The sequence below is a fragment of the Cervus canadensis genome, chromosome 8 (genome assembly GCF_019320065.1).
Source record: "Cervus canadensis isolate Bull #8, Minnesota chromosome 8, ASM1932006v1, whole genome shotgun sequence".
Lineage (NCBI taxonomy): Eukaryota > Metazoa > Chordata > Mammalia > Artiodactyla > Cervidae > Cervus > Cervus canadensis.
The window spans coordinates 8,486,084-8,510,980 of NC_057393.1; the positions used below are offsets into that span (position 1 = coordinate 8,486,084).

Genomic DNA, 24,897 nt, shown 5'->3' on the forward strand with positions numbered 1-24,897 from the left:
TGGAGACACTGTCCTCCCCGAAACGATCCCGTTTGACCTGCGGGGAAGCAGAGGCTCTGGACGGGGAGGGGCTGGGACTCGGTACATGTAAAGAGTGTCACCCTGGCCCAGGTGTTCTTCGATGCCAGGCTGCCCGCTCACGTGCCTGACAGAGAAGGACAATTATCGTGCCAATGGGTGACACGCATCTGAAATGCCATGAAGCAGTGGACTACGGAGTGATGCCCTGAATCACCGTCTCTCAAGGCAGTTAACCTGTTTCTTCACGCAGCCGTTACTTCCCGAGCATCGCACCACTTGTCCCCCAGCATCTTACAGCTACTGACCATGAGGCTGCACACTGGGCCGCATGGCGCGTGGTCCATAGGAGCCCCACTGAACTGAACTGAACTGAACTGAACCGAGCCCCACATAGACAGGCACACACTGATCCATCCAGTCATTCACTTACTCATTCCTTCATTCCACAGATGCAGATTGTGAACGTGTCATGGGCCAGACAGGCAAGGGACGGGTAATCCTTATGGATCAAATGGGCTGCCTGATCTGGTTCTGCCCAGAACTTGTATTTTAAACATTATTAATGGGCTCCTATAAAAGACTGATTCGTTAAAGAGCATGGAACAATCCTTGGACCATTAGCACCTTGTAGGCAATGTGAGAAAAGGAGAGTTCTAAACAGAGTGGGAGATAAAACGCCCGCGGGGCCCCACAAGACAGCAGAGAAAACTCTGCTTGATGAGCTCGGAATTTCAAGCCCTTGTCATCAAGGAGAGTTTTGATGAGCTAATGGGAAACTCAGCTCGCCTTCCATTTACTCCCCCAAAGTAATCTCCTAGCACCTTCTCATTACAGAGGAATCCCGTGTGTCACGGACGGTTCTTCATTCTGTTAGTTTCAGGGTCCTCCCGTGCTCCACATAAGCTCTGAATCTGCCTTGATTTCTGTCTGAGGCTTATGTGATCTGACAAGTTTTATTCCAGGAGGGATTTTGCATAAAATAAGCAGGCGTATGAAATGGAATTCCACAGGCAGTGAAGTTGGTAAGGATGCTTTTTAAATGCATGTAAATGTGCTGCCCCACACCTGGCTCAGATTGCCACGTGACTGTCTTTTGTTCGGGTGACACTAACCCAACCTGCTAATGAATGGCCCTCCGTTAGGACCCGGTTTCCATCCACCCATGCCGGGCAGTGCCAGCTGGGTGCCAGCCTCCCCATGCAGCCCCGCAGAATGCTGCCCCCAAACACATACCTGGCAGGGCACCATGATAGAAAGGCTGGCACACCAAAGACAGGGGGGTTGAGGAGGGTGTGAGAGGGAGCCTTCTGCTGTTGCTGGGAGAAAAAGAATCACAAAGCCATCTTATAAATCTGAATTAGTAGTGCTGACAAGCATGTATTCTTTATGGATTTCTTTCACTCCTCTGGCCCCCTGAGCACCTCCCTTGGTGAGAACTTGGGCTGCCCCTTCCCGGGGGGTTTTCAAACTGACCTCCCGTGTGTCCTCGAGGTGGACACTCCCACTGAGAGGTCTCACCTCCAGGGGCCTCCATCAGGGTAGGCAGCTGTTGGCAGGTGGCCGGTTCCTGACCTTAACTAACCCACCCCTGCGTTTGTGGGGAGGAAGTACCCGCAGTAGTTGAGACGTAAGATGTTGAACTTCTCGCAGGAACAGGACATTTGGGTTCATGTTTGTGTGACTGTTTGTCTGCTTCCTGCTCAATCCAGCTGGCATGCTTGGAGGAGGCACTGTTGAAACCCAGGGTTGAGCGGGAAAGAGGAAGCACAGGCCTTATGGAGCCCAGGGCTCAGCGCGTGGCCGGGACGGGACAAGGGGGCTGCTCACACTCGGGGCACGAGGTCTGGAGGAGCAGAGGCGCCCCCGGAAGGTGTGCCTGGGAGCTGAGGGTTTGGAGGAATGTCTCAGGGGATGCCTGCCCTGCCCAGGAGGTTGGGGTCATCTGATTAACTAGACAAAGATAGCAGGATGCGGCTCTTGGTCTCTGAAAAACCATGAAGTGAAATTTTATGTGGTTGAGAACCTTGCATTTTCACTGGAGAAAGATGCAGGTGCTGAGAAAGACAGGGAGATGCCCGCCTGTGTTATGTGCCCGGGGCTGTCATGTTGAGGCCTGTTTACCAGGTAGCGGACTCTGTGAACGTGTGGCAAACAACTGCCTGCGTATTTCATTTTTCACAACATCTTGTGCTTTTGTGAGCTCACTGCATGCATTGCATGGGCCGTCTCAGATAAATAAGAGATTTGTGATGTCAGTTTAAACGTGGTGCTTCAAAGTGTTATGTGTGTGTGTGTGTGTAAGATACATATTCTCGTCCATCCATTAGAGGACTTCTGGACTCGTTCAGATGAGTAAGCCTTGCCCAGGCCTACATAGCACTTGATCAAATCCGGCCTTTTCTCTTTAGACCAGACAGGACAGATTGTCATAAGAGAGAAAACAAACCTGGCCCTGGAAGACCAGCTGATCACTAGTGGTGTGACCTTGTGTAGATGTGACACTTCCCTGGGCGTCCAGTTACCCCTGTAGAAACAGAGATTGCCGCACAACTTACCACGGAGCTTGACTTGGCCGGTCCGATGGATTAGCGCTTGTCTCATCCTTCTGTGCGCTGCGTCGGAATTGACATTTCCTTTTTGGTCCGTCTAGTCAAGGCTATGGCTTTTCCAGTAGTCATGTATGGATGTGAGAGTTGGACCATAAAGAGAGCTGAACACCAAAGAATTGATGCTTTTGAACTGTGGTGTTGGAGAAGACTCTTGAGAGTCTCTTGGACTGCAGGGAGATCCAACCAGTCCATCCTAAAAGAAATCAGTCCTGGGTGTTCATTGGAAGGACTGATGCTGAAGCTGAAGCTCCAATACTTTGGCCACCCAATACAAAGAACTGACTCACTGGAAAATACCCTGATGCTGGGAAAGATTGAAGGCAGGAGGAGAAGGGGCTGACAGAGGGTGAGATGGTTGGATGGCAACACCAACTCGATGGACATGAGTTTGAGCAGGCTCTGGGAGATGGTGATGGACAGGGAAGCCTGGTGTGCTGCAGTCCATGGGGTCGCAAAGAGTAGGACACGACTGAGCAACTGAACTGAACTGAACTTTCTATCTCAAAGCCTCCTTAATGTCAGGGATCCTAGTGATCTCAGCAGGTGTGGGTCCTCTGGGAAGGAGTGTCCTTGGCCTCAGACCCTGCTTTATTCAGCAAGAATCTAGCCTTGAACTGAGGATGGACATGGGTCCAGTTAGATCCCTGTTGAATGCCTGATCAATGGTATCACTGAGGGAGGGTGGGGAGGAGGCAGGGGACACTGCTGCAATGTGTACCTGCCCCTGAAGCTCCAGTTTTTCATGGAAGACCATGGAATGAGGTGGAGACATCTGGGACCTCCTTCCAGGTCACTTGGCCCAAGTCCTCTGTAGCCTTTTCCTTCTCTTTTTCAGAAGTGAAAAAAAAAAAAAAAAGAAGTGAAGAGCCCCACCCTCATACTACTATTCTATATTTATAGCCATGCTAAGGGAAGCCAGGAAACCAGGCCCAGATGGCTTTTCAAGATGGCATTCTGTGGCAAGGGCATACGGTTTAGAAGTTCAAGTTCATAATGAATGGTGTGTATTGTCAGAGAGAAAGGAATGTTAGCGATCATGTCTCCATCTCTGCTCATGTGTATTAACACTGCAGGGAGCCTACACCCCAGTCCCCTTCCTGTTAAAACCATTAAGGTAACGTCCCAAAAGGAAAACATCTCGGCGTCCAAAATGCACTAAGAATTTGCATCTGCCGGGGCTCGAATTCCACACTGCCTGCCTCCAAATCTCTCCCTCCCAGTCTTGGAATAACAGGGCTGGTTGGTATCTGTGTTAGAAAGGCGCTGCTCTCAATTCTCCTGTTTTCTTTTCACAGCCAGTGATGGGGATTACTGGCGCCTCCTCAACCCTGGAGAGTACGTGGTCACAGCCAAGGCAGACGGTTTCACCTCGTCCACCAAAAACTGCATGGTCGGCTATGACATGGGGGCCACGCAGTGCGACTTCACGCTCAGCAAAACCAACCTGGCCAGGATCAGAGAGATCATGGAGAAGTTCGGAAAGCAGCCCGTCAGCCTGCCAGCCAGGCGGTTGAAGCTGCGGGGGCGGAAGAGACGACAGCGTGGGTGACCTCCCAACTCTTGAGTCCTGTCCTGGACCCCTGCAAAGTAAACCACCTTGGTTGTAGCTCCATAGAAGACTCACTCCTTGTTGTTTTCTCTGTAATTCATGAAGGCCTGGGAGTATGTGTGCACTGCAAAGCTGGTCCCCAGGGGGAACTTAGGATAGTTTCTTTGTTCTCATTTATCCAAATAACTTGGGCAAAGCAGCAGAGGAAGGCTGGTAGAGGTGAAATAATTCAACAGGCCAACCTGGGACTTGAGAGAGAGAGAGGGAGGAGCTTGCCTGTTGAGGGTCTCCGGGCTCTACAGGAAAGGAAACGGGTGCTTCTGATTGCGTGACAGTAAGAATTCCCGGTGCATTTGCAGTTTGCACAGTGAAAATCTCAGCATTCCCAGGGCTCTGCTGTCCCAAATGTTACCAGCTGAGATGCTCACAGGCATTCTAAGAATCCACCCTCTCTGGCCCCAGGACATTCTGAGCTGCTGCAGATGAATCCTGCACTCTGTTGACAATAGAGACATTACCAAGTGAGCATCAGCCTCCCTCTTAATTTAGCTTAGTTCCCCTTTCAACAAAGGATCATGCTCATAAAAGGAGAGAAAGGCTGAAATAATTCAGGAGTGAACGTGGGCAGCAGGCGTGCATTGGGTCGAGTGGTGTGCAGTGGGGCCCACAGAGAACCCCCCCAACTTCCTGCTGCTTCAGTTGGGGACTCCCTGAACAGGGACAGAAGGAGGCGCCAGCCTCCCTAAGGAACCAGAGCAGTTAGCCTGGCTCTCTGACCTGCTGGGACTTGAAAAGAGCAAAAGAGGCTGACCGCCAGCCCTCCCTGTTCAGTATAGTCCTCCTTTCCTGGAAACGAGCACTCCTAAGCTGGCCTGACATCACCCTGGCGGTTATTTTTGGTATGTGGGATGCTGGGCCATCCAGATTAGACTCCACTTGATGAAAAGCTCTTAGAATTATCAGGGAGCGTTGGTGTGGGAGGGGTTATTGAATCTCCACGCAAGAGCACAGTTTGTCTCGCTTTTTATTAATGTTGCTGCCTCACTGACCTGGGAAGAAGAGAAAAATAAAGCAAGTGCTGAGATCCTTCTAGTCGTGTGGTTTTCTCGGGTAGACTCGCAGCCACCCAGACGCCGTGCCCCACCTCCTGTCTCTGCACTTGGTCACCCTGGAGAAGGTGCCTGTTCTAGAGGGGCAGCCTGTACCCGGCTCAGGGTCCTAGAGGTGCGGCCAGCTCTGTCTCCCCTGCCTCCTGCCCCGGGGTGGGGATGGGGGCGCCTGTGCTGGGGTGAAGTCACCCTGACACTTGGGACCCACTAAGTAACTCCCGGAGCTGCCAGGGAGCGCCTTCCCAGAAAAGAGTCTCATGTCACTTTTTGAGAATCTACACAAGAGATCGGCAGCCTCATAAAGGATCAGATCGTAAATATTTTAGGCTTTGCAGGCCATAAAGTCTCTGTCACAAGTACTCAGCTCTGCTATTCTAGTACAAAAGCAGACTTACACCATACGTAAATCAAGCGGGCGTGGCCGTGTTCCAGTAAAACTTCATTAAAACATGTGGCAGAGACTTCCCTAGCAGTCCAGTAAGGGTAGGACGCTATGCTTTCACGGCAGTGGACCAGGTTCAATCCCTGGTGGGGGAACTAAGATCCTACAAGGAGGCCAAAAATAAAAACATGTTGCGGCTGGGTTTGACCGCAGTCTGGGGCATTGTTAGCTGACCCCTGCTGTTCACTAGAACCCTCTGCGGTGATGGAGATGTCTGATTCTGTGGTACCTAACGCAGCAGCCACTAGCCACACGTGGCCTTTGGGCACTTGAAATGTGACTCATACAACTTGGGGAAAGCATTTCTAGTTACATAATTTGAATGAATTTAACTTTCTGTAGTCATATAGCTATTCACCACGTAGCTCTCCATGAAGCCTGTTGTAGAAAAACCTTCCCCTTGCAGCGTTAGTTGTGACAGGTTGACAATAGAAAGCCCTTGAAATGATCAACCAGCCCTGCAGTTCAGAAAGATTAGCATTCCAAGGGCAGACGGTGGATCGGCAGGTCCCTGCCGCATCCTGCTGGGAAGCCTGGTCCCTGCACTTGACACCGAGATGACTCATTGCCAGCATCTAGCTCTGTAACCCGTGGGGCTGTGGTTCACCATCTACCGTGTTCAGCAATTCTTGGCCCTCTGCAAGCGTATCTTCAGACTTAGCCCATCCACAGGTGTCCGGTTTGCAGGCTGGAGCTGTGGCTTCCAGGCCTGGCACTGCCCTTTAGTATGTGATCTTGGGCAGGGCAGCCTCTCTATTCTCTCCTCTGCTCCTATGGAGTAAGCCCGTGGGCTTGTGGACTGTGAGGGCCCGTGGGGCTGTGGTGTCCCCTGATCTCTGGGGAGAGGTGACATTCCAGATCCTGATGCTCTGGTCTGTTGGAGCTGCCCCTCTACTCAGCCCCTTTGGTGGGCTCCCCGTTGGCTCCGTAATAATTCAGCAGCTTCTCCTCGCTGAGCCTTCAAGCCCAGACCATATTCCTTCACCTAGTTCCTGGGGCTTCTCTCCAACTGGACTTCTCTCCTGCTTTCCAGCCAGAATTACCCCTCCTGGACCTTGCTGAGAGGTGGCCTTGGGCCTCTGCATCCCTGTCTCTCCCCACAGCTGGAAACCTTCCTGCTCCTCTCAAAGCCGTTTTCAAATGCCACCTCCTACAGGAAGCCTTCCTTACTCTCACAACATGGACGTGTTGGGACAGATCGGCAGGGCCCTCAGGGCCTCTGGTTGTCCAACCCTTTCTACTAGGACTCGTCTCATGGCTGATTTTCCTGGCCATTGTCCCAGAATCTCCCCAAGGGCAAGAATGATGTCATCACCCTGGGTCTCTGCCCCGCATGGCTGGCTCGGCTTCCTCCTCACAGCGCATGCTCAGTAAATACGTGTGGAACTGAACTAGCCTTGTGCATGCGCTGCTTTTTGGTTGTATGTTTTTGGCCACACAGCACAGCATGCAGGGTCTTAGTTCCCCCTCAAGGGATCAGACCCGTGTTACCTGCCCTGGAGGCATGGAGTCTTAACCATTGGACCACCAGGGAAGTCCCTGCACTACTTTGTAAGATTCCCTTAAAGGTTAAGAAGATGTGATTTCAGAAACTGAAAAGTTGTAGCATGGATTTATTCAGTATGTTGTTACCTCTTCAAGAGTCTTCGCTTTTATAGGTAAGTGTTAAGACTTGACTGAATAGAAACATGTCTGAAAGATTTGTAGAAGGTTTTGCTTTCCATCTGGACATCTTTCGTTAGAGTAAAATCAACACAAAACATCTGCTTCTGGCAGAAAATCCTCTGTTTATCCTTACTCTCCCACTCAGGGCCCAGGTGACCACTGCAGCCCTGCTGTTTTTAATGTCACCTGTGTTTTTGGTGAAAGGGCATTTAAGGAGCTGCTCAGATCAGGATCCTTCAGGGATCGCATCTCAGTTTCAATGACTTTAACAGGAAACCCTGAGACTTATCCAGTGTTTGTGTAACAAAGACATTAAGAACAACTTTTTTTCCAGTATTTTTTTTACTGAAGTATAGTTGATTTACAATGCTATGTTAATTTCTGCTGTGCAGTAAAGTGATTCAGTTTTATATATATATATATATATATATATATATATATATATATATATATATATGGGCTTCCTTGGTGGCTCAGCTGGTAAAGAGTCTGCCTGCAATGTGGGAGACCTGGGTTTGATCCCTGAGTTGGGAAGATCCCCTGGAGAGGGGAAAGGCTACTCACTCCAGTATTCTGGCCTGGAGAATTGCACGGACTGTATATAGTCCATGTATAGTTGATAAACAATGCTTATGTTAATTTCTGCTGTGCAGTAAAGTGATTCAGTTATATACATACATACATATATATCTATCTATATCTATATATATACATATACATTCTTTTTAAATATTCTTTTCCATTGCGGTTTATCATAGGATAATGAATATAGTTCTCTGGGCTCTACAGTAGGATCTTGTTGTCTATCCATTCTATAAATACAGACTTACATCTATTAATCCCAAATGAACAACTTTAAAGATACAACATTTTGTTAATGTCCAAGTCACAATATAGCATAAAGGATGTTTTATTAATATTTACGTGCTCTTTGGGTGGCTGGACCAGAAAAGTAGCACAGATTTGCAGGTTCAGAATTGGCTCTGGTGGTCACCGCCCAGCCTGGAGAAGCTCACATCCCCACCCCACTTCGTGTTTACACCCCCATGCCCAATGGGGGAGTCACAGTGGTTGGGGTCTCTGCTACCCACAAAGCCGCACCTAGAAGGACTAACCAGAAAGCTGGCCAGAGACAAGCTCCCCACAGCCAGATTCTGTAGCTGAGCTCTGGGTACCAAGAGCAACCTCTCCTGAGGCTATGGGAGTTCTTCTGTCCATCTATGCCCTGCCACACAGATACAGCTCCAAGTTCCTAGCCAAGACACGAGGTGTCCAGAAAAAATTTGAAAAAGAAAATCAGAGCACTGGAACCCATGGGATAGAGTCTCCAGTGCTCGCTGGTGTGTGTAGAGGAGAATGATAGGTCTTTAGAGCCAAGGGGCACCTCAAGATGAATGAGGTTTCCCGGGGTGGAAACCATGTGTCCCCTTGCAAGCCAATTCTGATCCATCAGTAAGTAGCTGCTTGGAGCCCTGTGTTGAGAAAGATTCTGCAGCAGAGCCCTGGCTCAGTGAGAAGCGATGCCACAATTGATTAGCTATGTCTGCTCTGGGTCTGGGAAGGGGTGACAGTAATGACGCTCCAGGCTTCCATCCTTAAATAGTCCCGTCCCCCTGGGTTTAGAAATGGAAAAACCGAGGTCCAGGGAGAGGCACAAAGTATCCTGGGCTGTGTGTCAGTTCCCGGTAGAGGCCGGACTCTCGGAGCAACGCCCTCCCCGCCGCCCTCCGGGAACACCCTGATCCTCCCAGCTGCCCTCCAGGAACACCCTGATTCGGTCCCGGAGCAGCCTCAGCCCTGTGCCTCACGGCCTTTCTTAGGAGCAAAGAAAGTGATGGAGTCGGGGTGAGCTTGGGAAATCAGAGGACGGAAGATGGGAACCCTAGTCTGATCAGCTTGTCTGGGAAACCGTTGGGGAGAAGCCAATGGAACGTGCGGCGCAGCCCCGAAGAAGCTGCTGGGCTTGACGCAGGGTGCTCCTTGCCGTGGGAGCGCTCCGTCCACGTCAGAAGGCCTGACAGCTGGATGCTGCCCGCACTCCCGGCCCCGTTTTGATATTCAGTTAGTGATGCTCACTGGGGGTGCGGCTCTGTGTCCTTCGCAGCTTCCTCATCTGCCGGAGGTGAGCATCACCCTGGCGCTCATCACCTTGTCACCTCATCCATCATGAGAACAAACCTGCTGGAGACGGGACGCAGGCTCCACTGACGCTCCTCAGTGCCTTTGTTAGTGGACCCTGTCTGCATCTGGTCCATTGGTCATTATCTGTGGGCGGACCTCTTTCCAGATCCCCCTTTAAGCCCCTCTCACTCACCTCTGACTCATTTTAGAGCAAAATGTTTAAAAGCATCTTCCTTTGGAGCCAGGAGATCAGGGTTGTACTCCCAGCCGCACCTCTTACTCTCTGCACAACCTTTGTTAAGTGATAATTACCTCTGTGACTCAGTCTTCTCATCTGTAGAATGTGTATAATAACAGGGTCTCCCTCACATGTCTGTGGTGAGGGTCCACCTTGGGGGGCATTTAGGCTGGCGCCTGGCACACAGCAGGCACTAAGGGGCAGGGCTAAGTCATGCTGAATTGCTTTGGTTGTGTCCGACTCTTTGCAACCCCACGGACTGTAGCCCACCAGGCTCCTCTATCTATGGGATTTTCCAGGCAAGAATATTGGAATGGGTTGCCATTTCTTTCTCCAGGAAAACTTCCCGACCCAGGGATCGAAGTGTCTCTTATGTTTCCTGCATTGGCAGGCAGGTTCTTTACCACTAATGCCACTTAAGAGGCAGAAAAGAAGCTAAGTATTTTTATTCAGGTATTATGTCCCCAGCACCATGCAATATGACTTTTAATCCTAGTCAAGTATAAAGTGTTAATTGCTCAGTCGTGTCTGACTCTGCAACCCCATGGACTGTGTGTGACTCTGTCCATGGGGATTTTCCAGGCAAGAATATGGAGTGGGTTGCCATTTCCTTCTCCTTAATCCTCATAGCTCCACCTAGAGATAAGTATCATTGCTATTCTCCAAATGAGGAAACTGAGGCTGAGGCCTGGAATAAATAAGTATAGCCAGATCATCTACTTTGATTGTTTTTTATTTTTAACAAGTTAATCACTACTATGGAAGCAACCATCTTGATCTACTCCTTAATTTGCTCTGGGAATCTGCGTTAGCAGAGCACTGACAGAAGAGCTGAGCTGACGAGAAAGACACTCCCAGAGCTACAGAAGCAGATCTGGCCGTGGAGAATACTTACTGCACGGCGTCAGCTTTCAAGGAATTTTCACCGAGAGTTGCAGTTTCCTGTCTGACTCTGCCTCACCTTTCTCTCCAGACATGTGCTCTAGCTGTCAGGCTTCCCAGACGGGGACACAGCAAAGGCCACTGTCCTTCGGGCATTGTCCCCGTCAAGCTCTGGGAAGTCCAGAGACTCCAGGACATCAGATTCTGGTTCTGTGCCTTCAGCAGTTTCCATCAGAACACACTGCACAGGGCCAGGGGGATTCTTCAGGGCAAGAAGAAAGGGGGAACTTTGAACCCCATGGAGAAAGTTCTGCTGGCACCCCCAGGCCTGTAGAGGAAAGAAAGAGCCCTCCCATGGGTCATGGCCCCTCTTGGAAGGGGGGCAATGAAATAGAGAGGGAAGGGATGGGGCTTTGGGGGAATGGGCTTAAGTGTAATCCTTGCTCTGGCCATCTGAGTGGCACTTAACAACCTTCCTTATCTCTCTGAGATCTCCCACCGCTTAAACGGGTTTAGTCATCCCTGCTGCTTACAGATACTGTGGAGATTCAATCAATGTTAATGTATCTAAAATGTTTGGAAGTTTCACCATCAAAAAGATCTAGAAACAAAAAAGGACTATTTTTAGAGAAAAGTGAAGCTGCTTTAGGAAACAGTCTGGCAGAATTCTTAAAATGCTCAACACGGAGTTACCATATGATCCAGCAATTCTACTCATAGGTAAATACTCAAGAGAAATGAAAACTTGTCAACATAAAACTTGTGTGGGAACGTTCACAGCAGCATAATTCATAGTAGCTAGAAAGTGGAGACAAGCCAAATGTCCATCAACAGCTAAGTGGATAAATGAAATGTGACCTAGTACTAACAATGGAACATTGTTCAGTCATAAAAGGGCATGAAATACTGATCCATGCTACAACGTGGATGAACTTGGAAAGCATTATGCCAAGTGAAAAAACATTAGTCACGAAAGACCACATGTTGTACGATTTCATTTACATGAACTGTCTGGAATAAGCAAATCCATAAAGACAAAGCGATTAGTGGTTGCCTAGAGCTGCAGGGATCGGGAGGTTGGGTGGAGGTAATGGCTGAGGGGTGTGGAATTTCTTTAGAGGGTTATGAACACATTTTAAAATTGATCGTGGTAATGACTGCACACACCTGAAAAGTCATCTAATTGCACACTTTAATGAATTGGATGGTATAGATTATATTCAATAAGGCTGTTACAAAAAAAAAAAAAAAGGTCATCCCAGATTAAATAAGAATCATTTTCTCATATGACATTCCAGACAAGACCTTGGTTACATAAGTAATTTTTCCAATTATATCCTAGTAAGAAAGAGACCAGGTTCCTACAAAACCCATGCAAACAACTATAGAGCCATTCAAAATAGGGAGACTCAGTAAGTTTCTGAATTCCGCTGTTAAAAAATAAAGCAAATAAAATTCACTTTGTAAGTTTATCCTTCATTAGCTCCTCCATATCCTGGAATAAGCTGACACTGACAGGTTGCTTTAGGGAAAAGCTACTCTTTTCCTTGAAAAATAAGAGCATGTACACAGCTGTATTCCCCTTGTCACTGTTGCTTCTGGTATAGTCTTAACTGATTGTGTCCATTATAACTTTTAACCAAAGTAAGCAACTTCTTTTTTATCCAGCAAGCTGTGGGGTGGTTAATTGAGAACCTTGTCATTTTAGCAACTAGCAGAGCTTATGTATCAATATAACAACTTTCTGTAGCCACATACCTCCCTTAAAGAATCTCTAAAAGTAGCAAAACTGTTCATGTTCATTAATATAGCCCAATGAATATAAAAATAAGAAGCAGAGTTCTATCAATGCAAAACTGTGCTTAGTAATCATTTCAGCATTCATCTTGCTTAGAAATGATCTAGGCATCCAATGATTATCCTTTAGTTAATGCAATTTAGTGTCAGTCCCAGGGTTTAAATTACTTAAAGATCTTGGAAATTATCTTCATGCTGACATACTACAAAACACAATTGCTGTTGAAATATAGAGTTTGACAGAATAATGATTCAATTTAGTTGAATACCAACTTCACATTTTTCAGAGCCTGAAATATTAACTAGGGATAATGTTAGCATCTTTGATAAGTAGAAGAGAATAAGTCTAAGAAAAAACACCCTTCAGAATAAAAGTCCCCTATTATACATAGCATTAATCAATTAGAGAAGACATAGTATTCTTTATTAAGTCAAAATCATTAAATTAGTATCATTTGCCAAAGATTTACCTGTGTTGTATGGATTCCTAAAATGTTTCTAAGTTAACTTTAGCCAGCATATTAAAGAATTATAAGTTTAAGGTCCTTATTTTCTGATAACTGTATGAAATAATTTATGTAAGTGTTTATCTCTATAAACCAGTCAGATCCTTGCTCCTTTCATTTCAGAGACTTTGTAATTTTACTTATTAGCAGCTTCTGAAGATAGGAAAACATCCCATACACATTTAAAGGTAAAGTCCTTTCTGAGCTACAGACATGGACATAGGTACCCATAGAAGGCTGACAGCTTCAACACTACCATCTTAGCCACTGTTCATAACAACACACAGGTTCAAATAGAAAATTGCTGTTGTCTGTCTTGAAAAGAAAGTGAAAGTGAAAGTCACTCAGTCATGTCTGACTCTTTGTGGACTATACAGATCATGGAATTCTCCAGGCCTGAACACTGGAGTAGGTAGTCTTTTTCTTCTCCAGGGGATCTTCCCAACCTAGGGATTGAACCCACATCTCCCACATTGCAGGTAGCTTCTTCACTAGCTGAGCCACCAGGGAAGCAGATGTACAATTCTTAATTGATTTGGGTTCAAAATATACAGATGACAAATGAAAGACTATAGGTGAGATCTTACTTCCAGCAGCCAGCAATGGTCTTTCTAAGTTTGGGGATACCCTCCAGCTTTAGGGCTTACTTTGCTTGTCTTTGCAGAGCCAGAATAGTGAGGACATTTTCTCCCCTGGGTATCGCCTCCCCAGTGTGTGGTAGGTGTGAGTGTGTAAGTCCTCCAACTGCCTGATCCTTGAGTTGAACGTATATTCTCCCCAGGAGTCCCAGAGGGGCTGGTCAAGCTCACTCTTGATGACACTTGGCTTATAACGTGTTTGCCCATGTAGAAATACAGCTGCAACCTAAAAGTTGAGAGTTATGTTTTATTCGGCAGAAATTTTTAGGACTTCAGCCCAGGAGACAGCATCTCAAGTGGCTCTGAGAGAATTCTTCCCAGGAGGCAAGGGGAGGAGCCAGGTTATATAGAAATCTTATAACAAAGGGCAGGTAGTCAGAACATCAAAAGATTATTGTTATTTAAAGAAAACCAGATATCCCAAGTTAAGGAATTTAGTGCTTTTCTGTGTATGGGAAGATGCAAGGGTCTGGGCTCACTGAAATAATTTCTTTCACATGCATCTCAGCTATCTGGGGCCAGTTTCCTGCGTTTACCTCGGTGCTCAGCAAAGGGGGTGGCTGCAGCCCAATGGCTGCTGGATCACAGGTATTGTTTTCCTTCCTGGTTTCCTTAGGTCTCAGAAATTCACATTTGGAGGGCCGTAATCAGGATGACTGTGACATCCTTGTTTACTGATATGGCAGGAATATTCCATTTCTCATGTCCTTGCTTAGAAACCTTCATTCTTAATCCAAGGTCTCCACACTCTTACCTCATTTTCCTGGACTCACTTCCTAATGAATCCCTTTCACAGAAATCCACGTTTCTGAAGCTGCTTCTGGAAAACCCAACTCAAGTGTTTGCTTAATATCTCCCTCATGTTTAGTAACTGAACCCTGAGTGTATTCAAAGGCCATTTTCTTTTTTCTTTAAAGGGCATTTTCAATGGTTAATAATATGGACAAGGAAAAGGCTACATTTCTAAATTGTCCTTGAGAGTAGGAGTGGTACCATGTTTGTAAGCTCTGGATAATGAGATGTAAATGAGAATTCCAGGACGTGCAATTAAAAGGAGGGCTTGCCTTTTTGTTTTTTTCTTCCTCTTTCTGTCAGCCTGGAACAGAGACATGAAGGCTGGCACTCTAGCAACCACCTTGGATACAGGCCTCAAAGACAGAAACCCAGCCCTGAGGATGGCAGAGCCTGGGGCCTGGGGATGCTGAAGTGCCACCGTGTCAGTCCCCAGCCGTCTTCCTCTGGACGTTTCCCACCTACCTCGTTTCAGCCTGCATTATCAGGGGGCTTTAGGTTATATGCAGCTGACCTTTATCCTAAGTGACGCAGGCTCAAGTTCAAGTCTCTCTGATGGGAAAGTTAGCATCTGCAACCCTTCAGCAACGCTGAACTCAGGAACATTTTTGCATATATTTTTCTAATTTAGTCTGCCTCGGGACTTCAGAAACCAAAAGCCAAAATGCTAAATGGTGACTAAAAAGAATAACTGTGTTGCTGGGGGTATTTTTGGCTCCTCTGTTCAGATGTTCCATTATGCACCAAGGTCCTTTGTGGACAACCTCACCGAATTGCTTGCTATTTTTAATGTTTCTCAAGCTGTCGCTGGGCACCACCCCCTAACTCAGCAGCCATTGTTAAGGACTCTGGAGTGTAAAAATGCTTCACTTCACTGACCTTGATGGAGCCGTGGATGCTACTGTGGTCACACATTTGAGTGGGAACTTTCAGCACGGTGAATCTGTATCAGTGACCTTGGATCATTTTGCCAGTGCAGAAAATACAAACATACTATTTCAAAACACTGCTTCACACCTTCTAGCTGATCAATAAATAAAGAATTTTCAAAATATTTCTTTTGGTTCACAGAAAGGAAGGCTTCCCCGGTGGCTCAGACAGTAAAGAATCCGCCTGCGGTGTGGGAGACTGGGGTTTGATGGCTGGGTCAGGAAGACCCCCTGGCAACAGGAATGGCTACCTACTCCAGGATTTTTGCCTGGGAAATCCCATGGACAGAGAAGCCCTGTGGGCTACAGTCCACGGGGTCACAAAGAATCGGACAGGACTGAGCGACTAACACTTTCAGTTTCAAGGGTCACCCTAGGGTGCTTGCTTGCTTGCTCAGTTACTTTAACAGAGATTAAATTATCTGTGTTCTCCTAAAACCCTAGTAAGAAATGTGTCCTGCTATAAAGGTCGGGTTTTGAGTCAGGTGGTAGGGGGCCATGAGAAACCGAATGCATGAAGGCGTAGCAGTCAGAGCACATGTAAACGCTGGATCTGACTCACAATCTGCAGCAGCCAGCCCAGGAAATCAGCCTGCTCTCTCTAAGTCAGATTTGCAGGAAGTCAGAATGCTATCTCTTGTAATAATTCAGGAAACCAAACAAAAACCCCTGTAAATGATCAACCCATAATGGCCAGGGCTTGATGAATCACTGACACCTTCCCTAATTTCTGTCCCTACTTCTAAGTTGGAACTAACCAAGGACAGTCCAGTATGCTCCCGGCGTGGTCAGTCGCTAAGTCATGTCCGACGCTTTGCGATCCCACGGACTGTAGCCCACCAGGCTCCTCCGTCTGTGGGATTTCGCAGGCAAGAATACTAGAGTGGGTTGCCATTTCCTCCTCCAGAAGATCTTCCCCACCCAGTGATCAAACCCACGTCTCCTGCATTGGCAGGAGGATTCTTTACCTCTGAGCCACCTGGGATGCCCCCTAACCAATCCCATACACTGCTTGCTTCTCTTTAGTTCACCTCCAGCCTCCCCAGGCCAACAGCCTCCCATGAGGGCACACCTGGAGTCTTCCCTGTTCCACTAGAAAGCTTTCTACTCCTCTGCCTGCCTCTGAATCTCTCCCAAAATGCAAATGGTGGTGGCTGCCTCCCTGCTAGAGCCATCTCTGAAAAAATAGCCCCTGCTAGTTCTCATGTAGGTGGTCTTCACTGATTGCACAGGAGAGAGCTTGGACATCGGAAGGAGAGAAAAGTGGATTTGATTTCAGACTCTCATTCGCTATCATATGACTCTGAGAAAGTCACTCGATCCTGCTCAGACTCAGTGTTCTCACCCACATAATGGGCCAGCAATGATGATCACACAGAGTCCCTTTAGTGATCCCAAAGGTGATGAAACAAGCATCCTGCCTGAGGCTCTCTCAGAAGGAACAGACTCGCAGGAAATGAGGGACCCTCAGCTTTATGGAAATCACTTCCTAAGAATCAGCTCTATCACCTTCAGGGTTTTCTTCTTTTTGAAGGCTTGTCATTATTGTTCAGTGTCTCAGTTGTGTCCAACTTCTCGCGACCCCATGGACTGCAGCACACCAGGCTTCTCTGTCCTTCACTGTCTTCCAGGGTTTATTACACTCATGTTCTTTGAGCCTGTGATGCTATCTAACCATCTCATCCTCTATCACCCGCTTCTCCTCCTGTCTTTAATCTTTCCCAGCATCACGGTCTTTTCCAAACAGCTCTTTGCATCAGGTGAATACAGGGTAAAAAAAAAAAAAAGTATTTACATGGCATTTGGTAGTTTACACAGGACTTGTACAGCCATTGTTTTATTTGAACCTCTCAGCAATGCCCCGGGGGAAGTTGTTATTGCCTCTATTATGCAAATGATGGGAGCTTCCCCTGGGGTTCAACTGGTAAAGAATCCACCTGCAATGCAGAAGACACGGGAGGTGCCGTTTAGGTCCCTGGGTCAGGAAGATCCTCTGGAGGAAGAAATAGCAACCTACTCCAGTATTCTTGCCTGGAGAATCCCCACGGGCTGAGGAGCCTGTCGGGCTATGGTTCATGGGTCACAAAGAGTCAGACTTGACTGAGCAACTATGCATGCACACAAACAAATGAGGCAAGGAGATCAGAGCACCTTAGGGTCGACTTGGTTGCTTGGCCAGCTAGTAAGGGCTGTGCAGGGGCCGTGCAAGGCTTCTACCCACCCCGAGCCCTTTTACTACAAAGAGGCAACCCAAAGGTGTTTGCTTAGCTCATGGGAATGTTTGTCTAGGACTGAAAGCCTTCAATTCAATGGACATGAATTTGAGTAAACTCTGGGAGTTGGTGATGGACAGGGAGGCCTGGCGTGCTGCAGTCCATGGGGTCACAAATTTACCCCATGGTTGGACACAACTGAGCGACTGAACTGAACTGAACTGAACTGAAAGCCTTCAGAGAATGATATGTGGATTTGGAAGATGAACCGGCCCCACTGACAGACCAAGAGAAGAAGAAAAAGGGTAGGTCTCTCCAGGGAGAGGGGACAGTTTGTGCAACAGGCCAGACAGACACCGGTGTGTTGTATTTGAGGAGCTAGAAAAGGATCTGACCTGAGAGAGGGAAAGCAATTTGCAAGGAAGAGAAGCTGATGGTGGCAAAGAGGAGGCAAGGAGGATGGTACCAGGCCTCAGATGCTGGGCTGGGTTTTGAGCAGAGCCTTGGGGGTGCTCCAGGCCCGTGGGGAACTCAGCAGAGACCACACAGATGGTTCCAAGAAATGCAGGAGAGCAGGAACACTCTTCTTGCTGAGAAGTAATGGAAACATTTCAGAGAGTGGCTCCTTCAATTTACAAGTGTGTCGTGGGCTTTTGTTGATCTTCTGCTTCAACTCCCTTAAAAGGGAAAAAAAGAATGCATGTAGCCCATCTTGACTTTAGGAACATCTCAGAAGGAGACAGCGAAAGAAGGCGAAATAAATGGTACTGTGCTTAGACAGGACAGCAAGAAAACCTTGGGTCCTTAGTAGCACTGGGCTGGTTGCATAGAGATTTAGCTGCTGATATCAGATTGGCTCCTCCACAAAGATTAAACAGTATTTGCTTAGTAAACACAAAAACAAAAAATGCAAACAAACAAAAAACCTTTTTAAAAAAATAAATGGAGTGGAAAAACTCTTTAAGTATTAAGAAAGATAAAAATGTTTTTTTCTTTTCAATTAAGACATTGCAGGATAAGCTTTAGGATCTAATTGCAAACCTAATTTTGGTGAATCTGGTCCCTTTGTAAGCATTGCAAGCATCAGCTTCCCAGCGCTGTCCCATAAGACAGCAGTGAAATGGGAAGACTGGTGTGATTATTTCCATTATTCTGAGGGGGAAATGAAGCCTGGGAATGGTCAGGAACTTGCCTAAGCTCTTTTCAATTTATTGAGAAGCAGAAATTTTGAGGGAGTAGCATGTAGTAAAAGGATAGATAATTAAAAGGTTTGCAAGATGGGAACAGAAAAAGTCCACAGTGAGATATTTTGTCTAACTGTATGCCTTGGCTTGGGGCTCCATGAAAGTAAAGTCTAAGGCAAGAATTTGGGTGCAGGGAGTTTTTTAGGGGGGTGCTCCCAGGAAACAGAGGTGAAGGAGCTGGGTAAGTGACACAGAAAGGAGATGCCAAGGTAAGACTACTGTTGTTGGCGATGGCTGTTCATGCTCCCAGCATCTTTGAGAAGCAGGCAGATGCCGGCCGCTATCATCTATGAGAGCGACAGGAGGCTGGAGCTGGTGTGAGCCTGGTGGGCTCCTGGGTATCAGAGAAGGGCCTGAGTGTGAGACATAAGGCACAGAGCCTTGAGCGAGGCACTGCTAGCAGGAAGTAAGTGTGAAGCGCAGGTGACAGGTGAACGGACCTAAGGGCGCTGGTCACTGAATGCATCCCTGAGAGAAGCACATGTGAGAGGTGGGACCAGGAAACTGACTTGGCCATGTGAGGATGAGGGGGGGGAGATGCTCTGAACTGAGCACCGCCACGCCCTGCACTAGTGAAGACCCCGGTGATCTCTGCCCCCTCGTTTGTCTGATACGCTGCTGGTTACAAGGACTCCTAGACTGCTGGTTGTCTGTGAGTGGAAAGGATAGAATATAAATCGTTCTTTCATCCGCGTGCAGCAGGCATTCAGGATGTAAGATACATAGTAATCCATCGGAGTATAGCAAGTGAACTGGAGCTGGGCTGCACATTTCTAGTCATCGACTCATTTGTTCAACAGATGGACTGGAGCCTACTGTTCCCCAAGCACTGTGCTGAGGCCCAGGGGTGCAGGGGCGGAAACGTCCAAATCAGGTCTGGCTGCTCGCCACTCGAAAATCAAAGAGCGAGAGAGAGATGTTGGTAGAAAGGAAAGTTGCTTTTAATCCAAATGTCGGCAATCTGGGGAGACAGTGGATTTAGTGTCCCTCAGAAACCACCTCCGAAGATCCTGCTCAGTCACGATCGTTTTCAAAAGGAAACAGGGGGGTCACGTCAGTTAATCATGGAGATGGGGGTCAGAGTCATCACCGTCTCCCACTGTGTGCAGGCTTGTGGACAGGCTTGCTGACTTCTTGTGATTTCTCTTTCGAGGCCGTTTTGTTCACACAGTTTATTCTCAAGATTACTGAAGGGGAAGCTGGGGGAGAAATCTGGTCATCTGTTAACTACTTGGTCTTCATTTCTACTTCTTTGATCTATAGACGGAGCCAACAGGAGGCAAGGAACTGTGTGATGAACAAATTTGAAAGGTGGGCTTGGGCCAGAGATGAGTAGGACATGGGGGTAGTCGGTTTAAAGTCAGGGGCAGGACAAAGTGGGTGCCCCCCTGCAGAGAGCTCTTCTCGGCCAAAAGTTGCTTTCTGTCTTCATGGAAATGGTTCTTTCCAAGTGTTCTGCTGGGTGTCCTGGTGAGTGTGCTCTGGTTTGAAGACTATCCTTGAGCTCACAGGTACAGGAAGTCAGGTACGATAATTCCTTGTCAAATGGACTGAGGTGCTCAGCTACTGCACAGGTTAAAGCCATCCAGGAAGGACAAAGAGGTCTGCAGGATGTCAACATCTTCATCCAAATAAGTGAATTTCTAGAGGCAGATAGGAGGCCAGTAAATCTCAAGCCTTCCTAATGGATAAAGGGCTAGTCCTTGTCTGTTCAAGTATCTTTGCATCCCATAGATCATGTACCGTTTATACCCTAATACCCTTGTGAAGTCCAAAGAGTCAGACACAACTGAGTACACATCTCCAACCTACTCAGGGAAGATCCCCTGGAGGAGGAAATGGCAACCCACTCCAGTATTCTTGCCTGAAAAATCCCATGGACAGAGGAGTCTGGCGGGCTACAGTCCAGAGGGCCAGACACAACTGAGCACGCATCACACCCTTATGAAAAAGAAATGTACTTTCTGTGGGAAGGAAGTAGCAGTGCCCTGCAAAGAAATTATGTGTTTTCCTGGGGATGCGTCAATCTACTGAAAAATTAATGCTATCAGCTTACACATTTAAGTTACTGACTATCAATCATCCCACTCAGCATAAATGCCAGAGGCTGATTTACATTCTTGTTCCTGACATGAGCTCTGGATGTAACATTTATCAGGCAATAGAAAAATAACTGTAGGCGAGAGAAATGGGAAGTTCTTCTAGGGGTGTCCTTTAGTGGGCACCGCTTGACAGTTTCCAGCCTTCATGCCATGAGAAGTGGCCCTCCTGAACCCCAAAGCCCCTGGAGAGCTAGGTATTAGTGCAAGGCCAGGTCAGAGAGTCATTTCTACAAATTCTCATACATTCCTTGAAAGGTGAATCACTGCCCATTTTAGCAGGTTCCCAGACCAGGCAGTGGTTTGCGAGAGGAGGCACCGTCTTGCTCTTATCCAAGCTGAGACACAGGCACAGAGGCAACAAAAGGCAGCGCCAACCTAGGAATGCACCCCGCAAGCCCAGCCCCTGGGGACAACCCGCACCACTGAGCCACCTCCAGAAATGCAGCCATTCCACCGTCTGATTGGAGGCGGCCCCGCAGGGTCATCGGGGCTGCCTTTCCTGAAGACTTTCAGGAGACTGATTTGAATTAGGACTGCCCTGGTGGTCCAGTGGTTAAGACTTCACCTTCCAAGCCAGGGTGTGTGGGTTCGATCCCTGGTCAGGGAGCTGGGATCCCACGTGACTCACGGCCAAAAATAAAAAACAAAACATAAAACAGTAACAGTGTTGTAACAAACTCAATAAAGACTTGAAAAATGGTCCACGCCAATCTTTTTTCCCAAAAAAAGGACTTCCCAATCTCCATCTTCTAATTGGACCCCTTTTTCAGGAAGAGTGTTATCTGAGCCAGCCTCAGACCCTCTCCTGACAGGCTGGGGTTAATCGACCCCATGCAGGCCTACCTTCTCAAGCCCAAGCGTGTGGCCCATGCAGGGGGGAGTAGGGTGGAGGAGACAAGACTAGAGAGAGGCTGGGGAGACTCTCAAGAGACTAAGAGGTTCAGGGGGAGGCAGGGCCTTGCTAGAACAGCCGCCACCCTTCTGCTGCCAGCGCCAAGGCTGCAGTCACTCTGCATGGGATCCGTGTGCCCTAACTGGCTGGCTTCCCAGATCAGGGCTGGTGTTTCGTGAGGGGAGGTGCCATCTTGCTTTCCTGAGATGCAGGACAGGGCAGCAGCTAAATATGCCAGGCTAGGAACAGGACACATGCAGCGTGCATGCCCAGTCCAGAATTACCAGCCATCCCACTAATTGAAGAGAAATGAAAGAGCCTCTTGATGAGGGTGAAAGAGGAGAGTGAAAAAGAAGGCTTAAAACTCAACATTCAAAAAATTAAGATCATGGCATCCGGTCCGTCCCATCACTTCATGGCAAATAGATGGGCAAAATGTAGAAGCAGTGGCAGATTTTATTTTCTTGGGCTCCAAAATCACTGCGGACAGTGACTGCAGCCTTGAAATTAAAAGATGCTTGCTCCTTGGAAGAAGAGCTGTGACAAACTTAGAGTATTAAAAAACAGAAGCATAACTTTGCCAACAAAAAGCTATGGTTTTTCTAGTAATCATGTACAGATGTGAGATGGGGCCACAAAGAAGGCTGAGAGTTAAAGAATTGATGCTTTTGAACTGTGGTGTTGGAGAAGACTCTTGAGAGTCCCTTGGACTGCAAGGAGATCCAACCAGTCTATCCTAAAGGAAATCAGTCCTGAATATTCATTGGAAGGACTGATGCTGAGGCTGAAGCTCCAATACTTTGGCCACCTGATGCAAAGAGCTAGATCACTGGAAAAGTTACTGATGCTGGGGAAGATTGAAGGCAGGAGGAAAAGGGGATGACAGAGGATGAGATGGTTGGATGGCATCACCGACTCAATGGAGGTGAGCTTGAGCAAACTCTGGGAGATGGTGAAGGACAGGGAAGCCTGGCGTGCTGCAGTCTATGGGGTCTCAAAGAGTTGGACACGACTGAGCGACTGAACACACCACCACTAAGACGTGGCCCAGAGCTACCGGCTTGGCTAGATTTTTAAGAAAAGTCCAAAATTGAGATTTTACGGGACTTACATGTTGGTCACTAGTTTAAATAAAAATAATGGCTGGGGTTTGTGGGGATGAGTTTATGACTTCTGATTTGACTCAGCTATGTTAAATTTTTGTTTCTTTTCCTTTCCTCCTCCCCATCCCAACCCCAAAAAACTAGTGCATAGAACCTAGGCCTCTAAGATCCTATCAGTAACTCTAGAAAACAAGAGGCATCTTTGTTTGAACTTTATAGAGTCTGATTCAATCTTTTCAAAGCATTTAACTCAATTACAGCCTAAGCCAGTCCCCAAAACACTGTCAGTGGGAAATATGATCTCTAAGAGGAGGTGAGGTTACCAAGATCACTTTTAAGGTGATTTGTATTAACCTTTTGGGGGAACAAGTAACATTGCCTTCAAGCGATTCAAATAAAGGCACTTTTGTCTTCTAAAGTTGTTTATAACCCCCACTGTCTACCAATCCACTAAAGGAAAAGCTGTGTGTATATATATACATATATATATATGTGTACATATATATCGCTTTTCTGTCCTAAAAAAGCTCAATAAAATGCTTTTGCTGCTTAGTCACTTCAGTTGTGTCTCTTTACGACCCCATGGACTGCAGCCTGCCAGGCTCCTCTGTCCATGGGATTCTCTAGGCAAGAGTACTGGAATGGGTAGCCCTGCCCTCATCCAGGGGATCTTCCCCAGTCAGGGACTGACCCTGGGTCTCCTGCATTGCAGGTGGAGTGGATTCTTTACTGCTGAACCATACCAGGGAAGCCCCAGTAAGATGCTACATGTTGCTTTCGCGTGATTCTTCTCTCCTGGCAAGCATACAGGAAGGATAAGCAGTCCTCTGGGGTCAGGAGATTAGGTGAGAGGCTTCTCCCAGAGTCGGGGTTCCTGGCACCAAAAATGATTCTGAGGGAAAAGGACCAAGAGAGGAATGGCTCCCCAAAATGGGCTGACAAAGGAAAAGGACTTGGGATATTGGGGGTTGAGGAGAGGTGCAGACGGGGGAAGGGAAGTAGCATTAGTTATGGGGATGGAGAAGAGGAGAGAACTATTAGCTGGCAGTGGTCTGAGTGTAAGTGGAGGTCCAGTGGAGGAAAAGGATTTGATTTGTTCCTTGACTTTGCTTCTCAAGGCTATCTCCATCTGAAGGGGGTACATAGGGCCATCCCCATGAGAGACTTTAGGGCTCTTTCAATTGCCTGTGATAGAAGAGCAATTGAAATGGGCTTAAGATGCAAAGGAATGCCTTAACCAATGCAACTGAAACTCAAGGAGTGAGTGGGACATCACGTATAGCTGGATCTGGGTGCAGATCATGAGGAACCAATCTTCATATGTTGTCTCTGATTTTCTTTGAAGTTGCTTCATGGGGGGGCAGTTCTCAACATGTTTTATCAGAGATGAGCCTTAGCAATGCCAGACCTTCATTTGGCCAGATTAACACCACGAGAGGAGAGATCCTTTCCCTAGTAACTCCAAGAAAGCATTTGGATTGCCCACAGTTCTTCAAATTTGACCTGTGTTGAGGAAAAACACATTGTTTTCCTTTACCTTCCTACTACATACTTCTGACACCAGATGTGGGTTTTTTTTCCCATGCCAATCAATTCTGACACCAGCTAGATGTCCTACTCAGTTCAGACACTATCTACTTGGAGCTAAGGGCTCAGTCCCACAAAACTACCCCCGTTTCAGAGGCCACTCACAGATCCCAGGTTATCATCTGTATTTCTGATGGACTGGTTACAAATTGGGGTTCCCACAGTCTCCTCCTTGGATCTGACAATTTGCTAGCATAGCTCACAGGACTCAAGGAACCATTCAGTTACACTCACCAGTTTGTTACATTATAAACCACCTGATAAGGGATACAGATAAACAGAGGGGTGAAGAGATACATAAGGAGAAGTCTGGAAGTGTTCCCAGCACATGAGTTCTGGTCCCTGCGGAGTTGGCATGCCCTACCCTCCCGGTACATGGATGTGCTCACTGGCCAGAAGCTCTCTAGGATTTCCATGGAGGCTTCCTCAAGTAGGCATGATCAATCATTAACTTCATT

The 24,897-nt window shown here is 47.4% G+C and overlaps 2 protein-coding genes across 3 annotated transcripts in view; one reads left to right on the forward strand and one right to left on the reverse strand.

Annotated features, from left to right (window-relative positions):
* Positions 1 to 5,268, forward strand: part of CPXM2 (carboxypeptidase X, M14 family member 2) — a 134,755-nt gene extending 129,487 nt beyond the window's left edge. For both annotated transcript variants that reach the window (XM_043476159.1, XM_043476160.1), the window contains one exon: positions 3,926 to 5,268. In XM_043476159.1, the coding sequence (XP_043332094.1) occupies positions 3,926 to 4,179 (254 nt within the window). In that variant the 3' untranslated portion in view covers positions 4,180 to 5,268. The remainder of the gene's footprint in view (positions 1 to 3,925) is intronic.
* The window catches only part of GPR26 (G protein-coupled receptor 26), a 103,592-nt gene that overhangs the window by 23,983 nt on the left and 54,712 nt on the right, over positions 1 to 24,897 (reverse strand). The window lies entirely within an intron of this gene.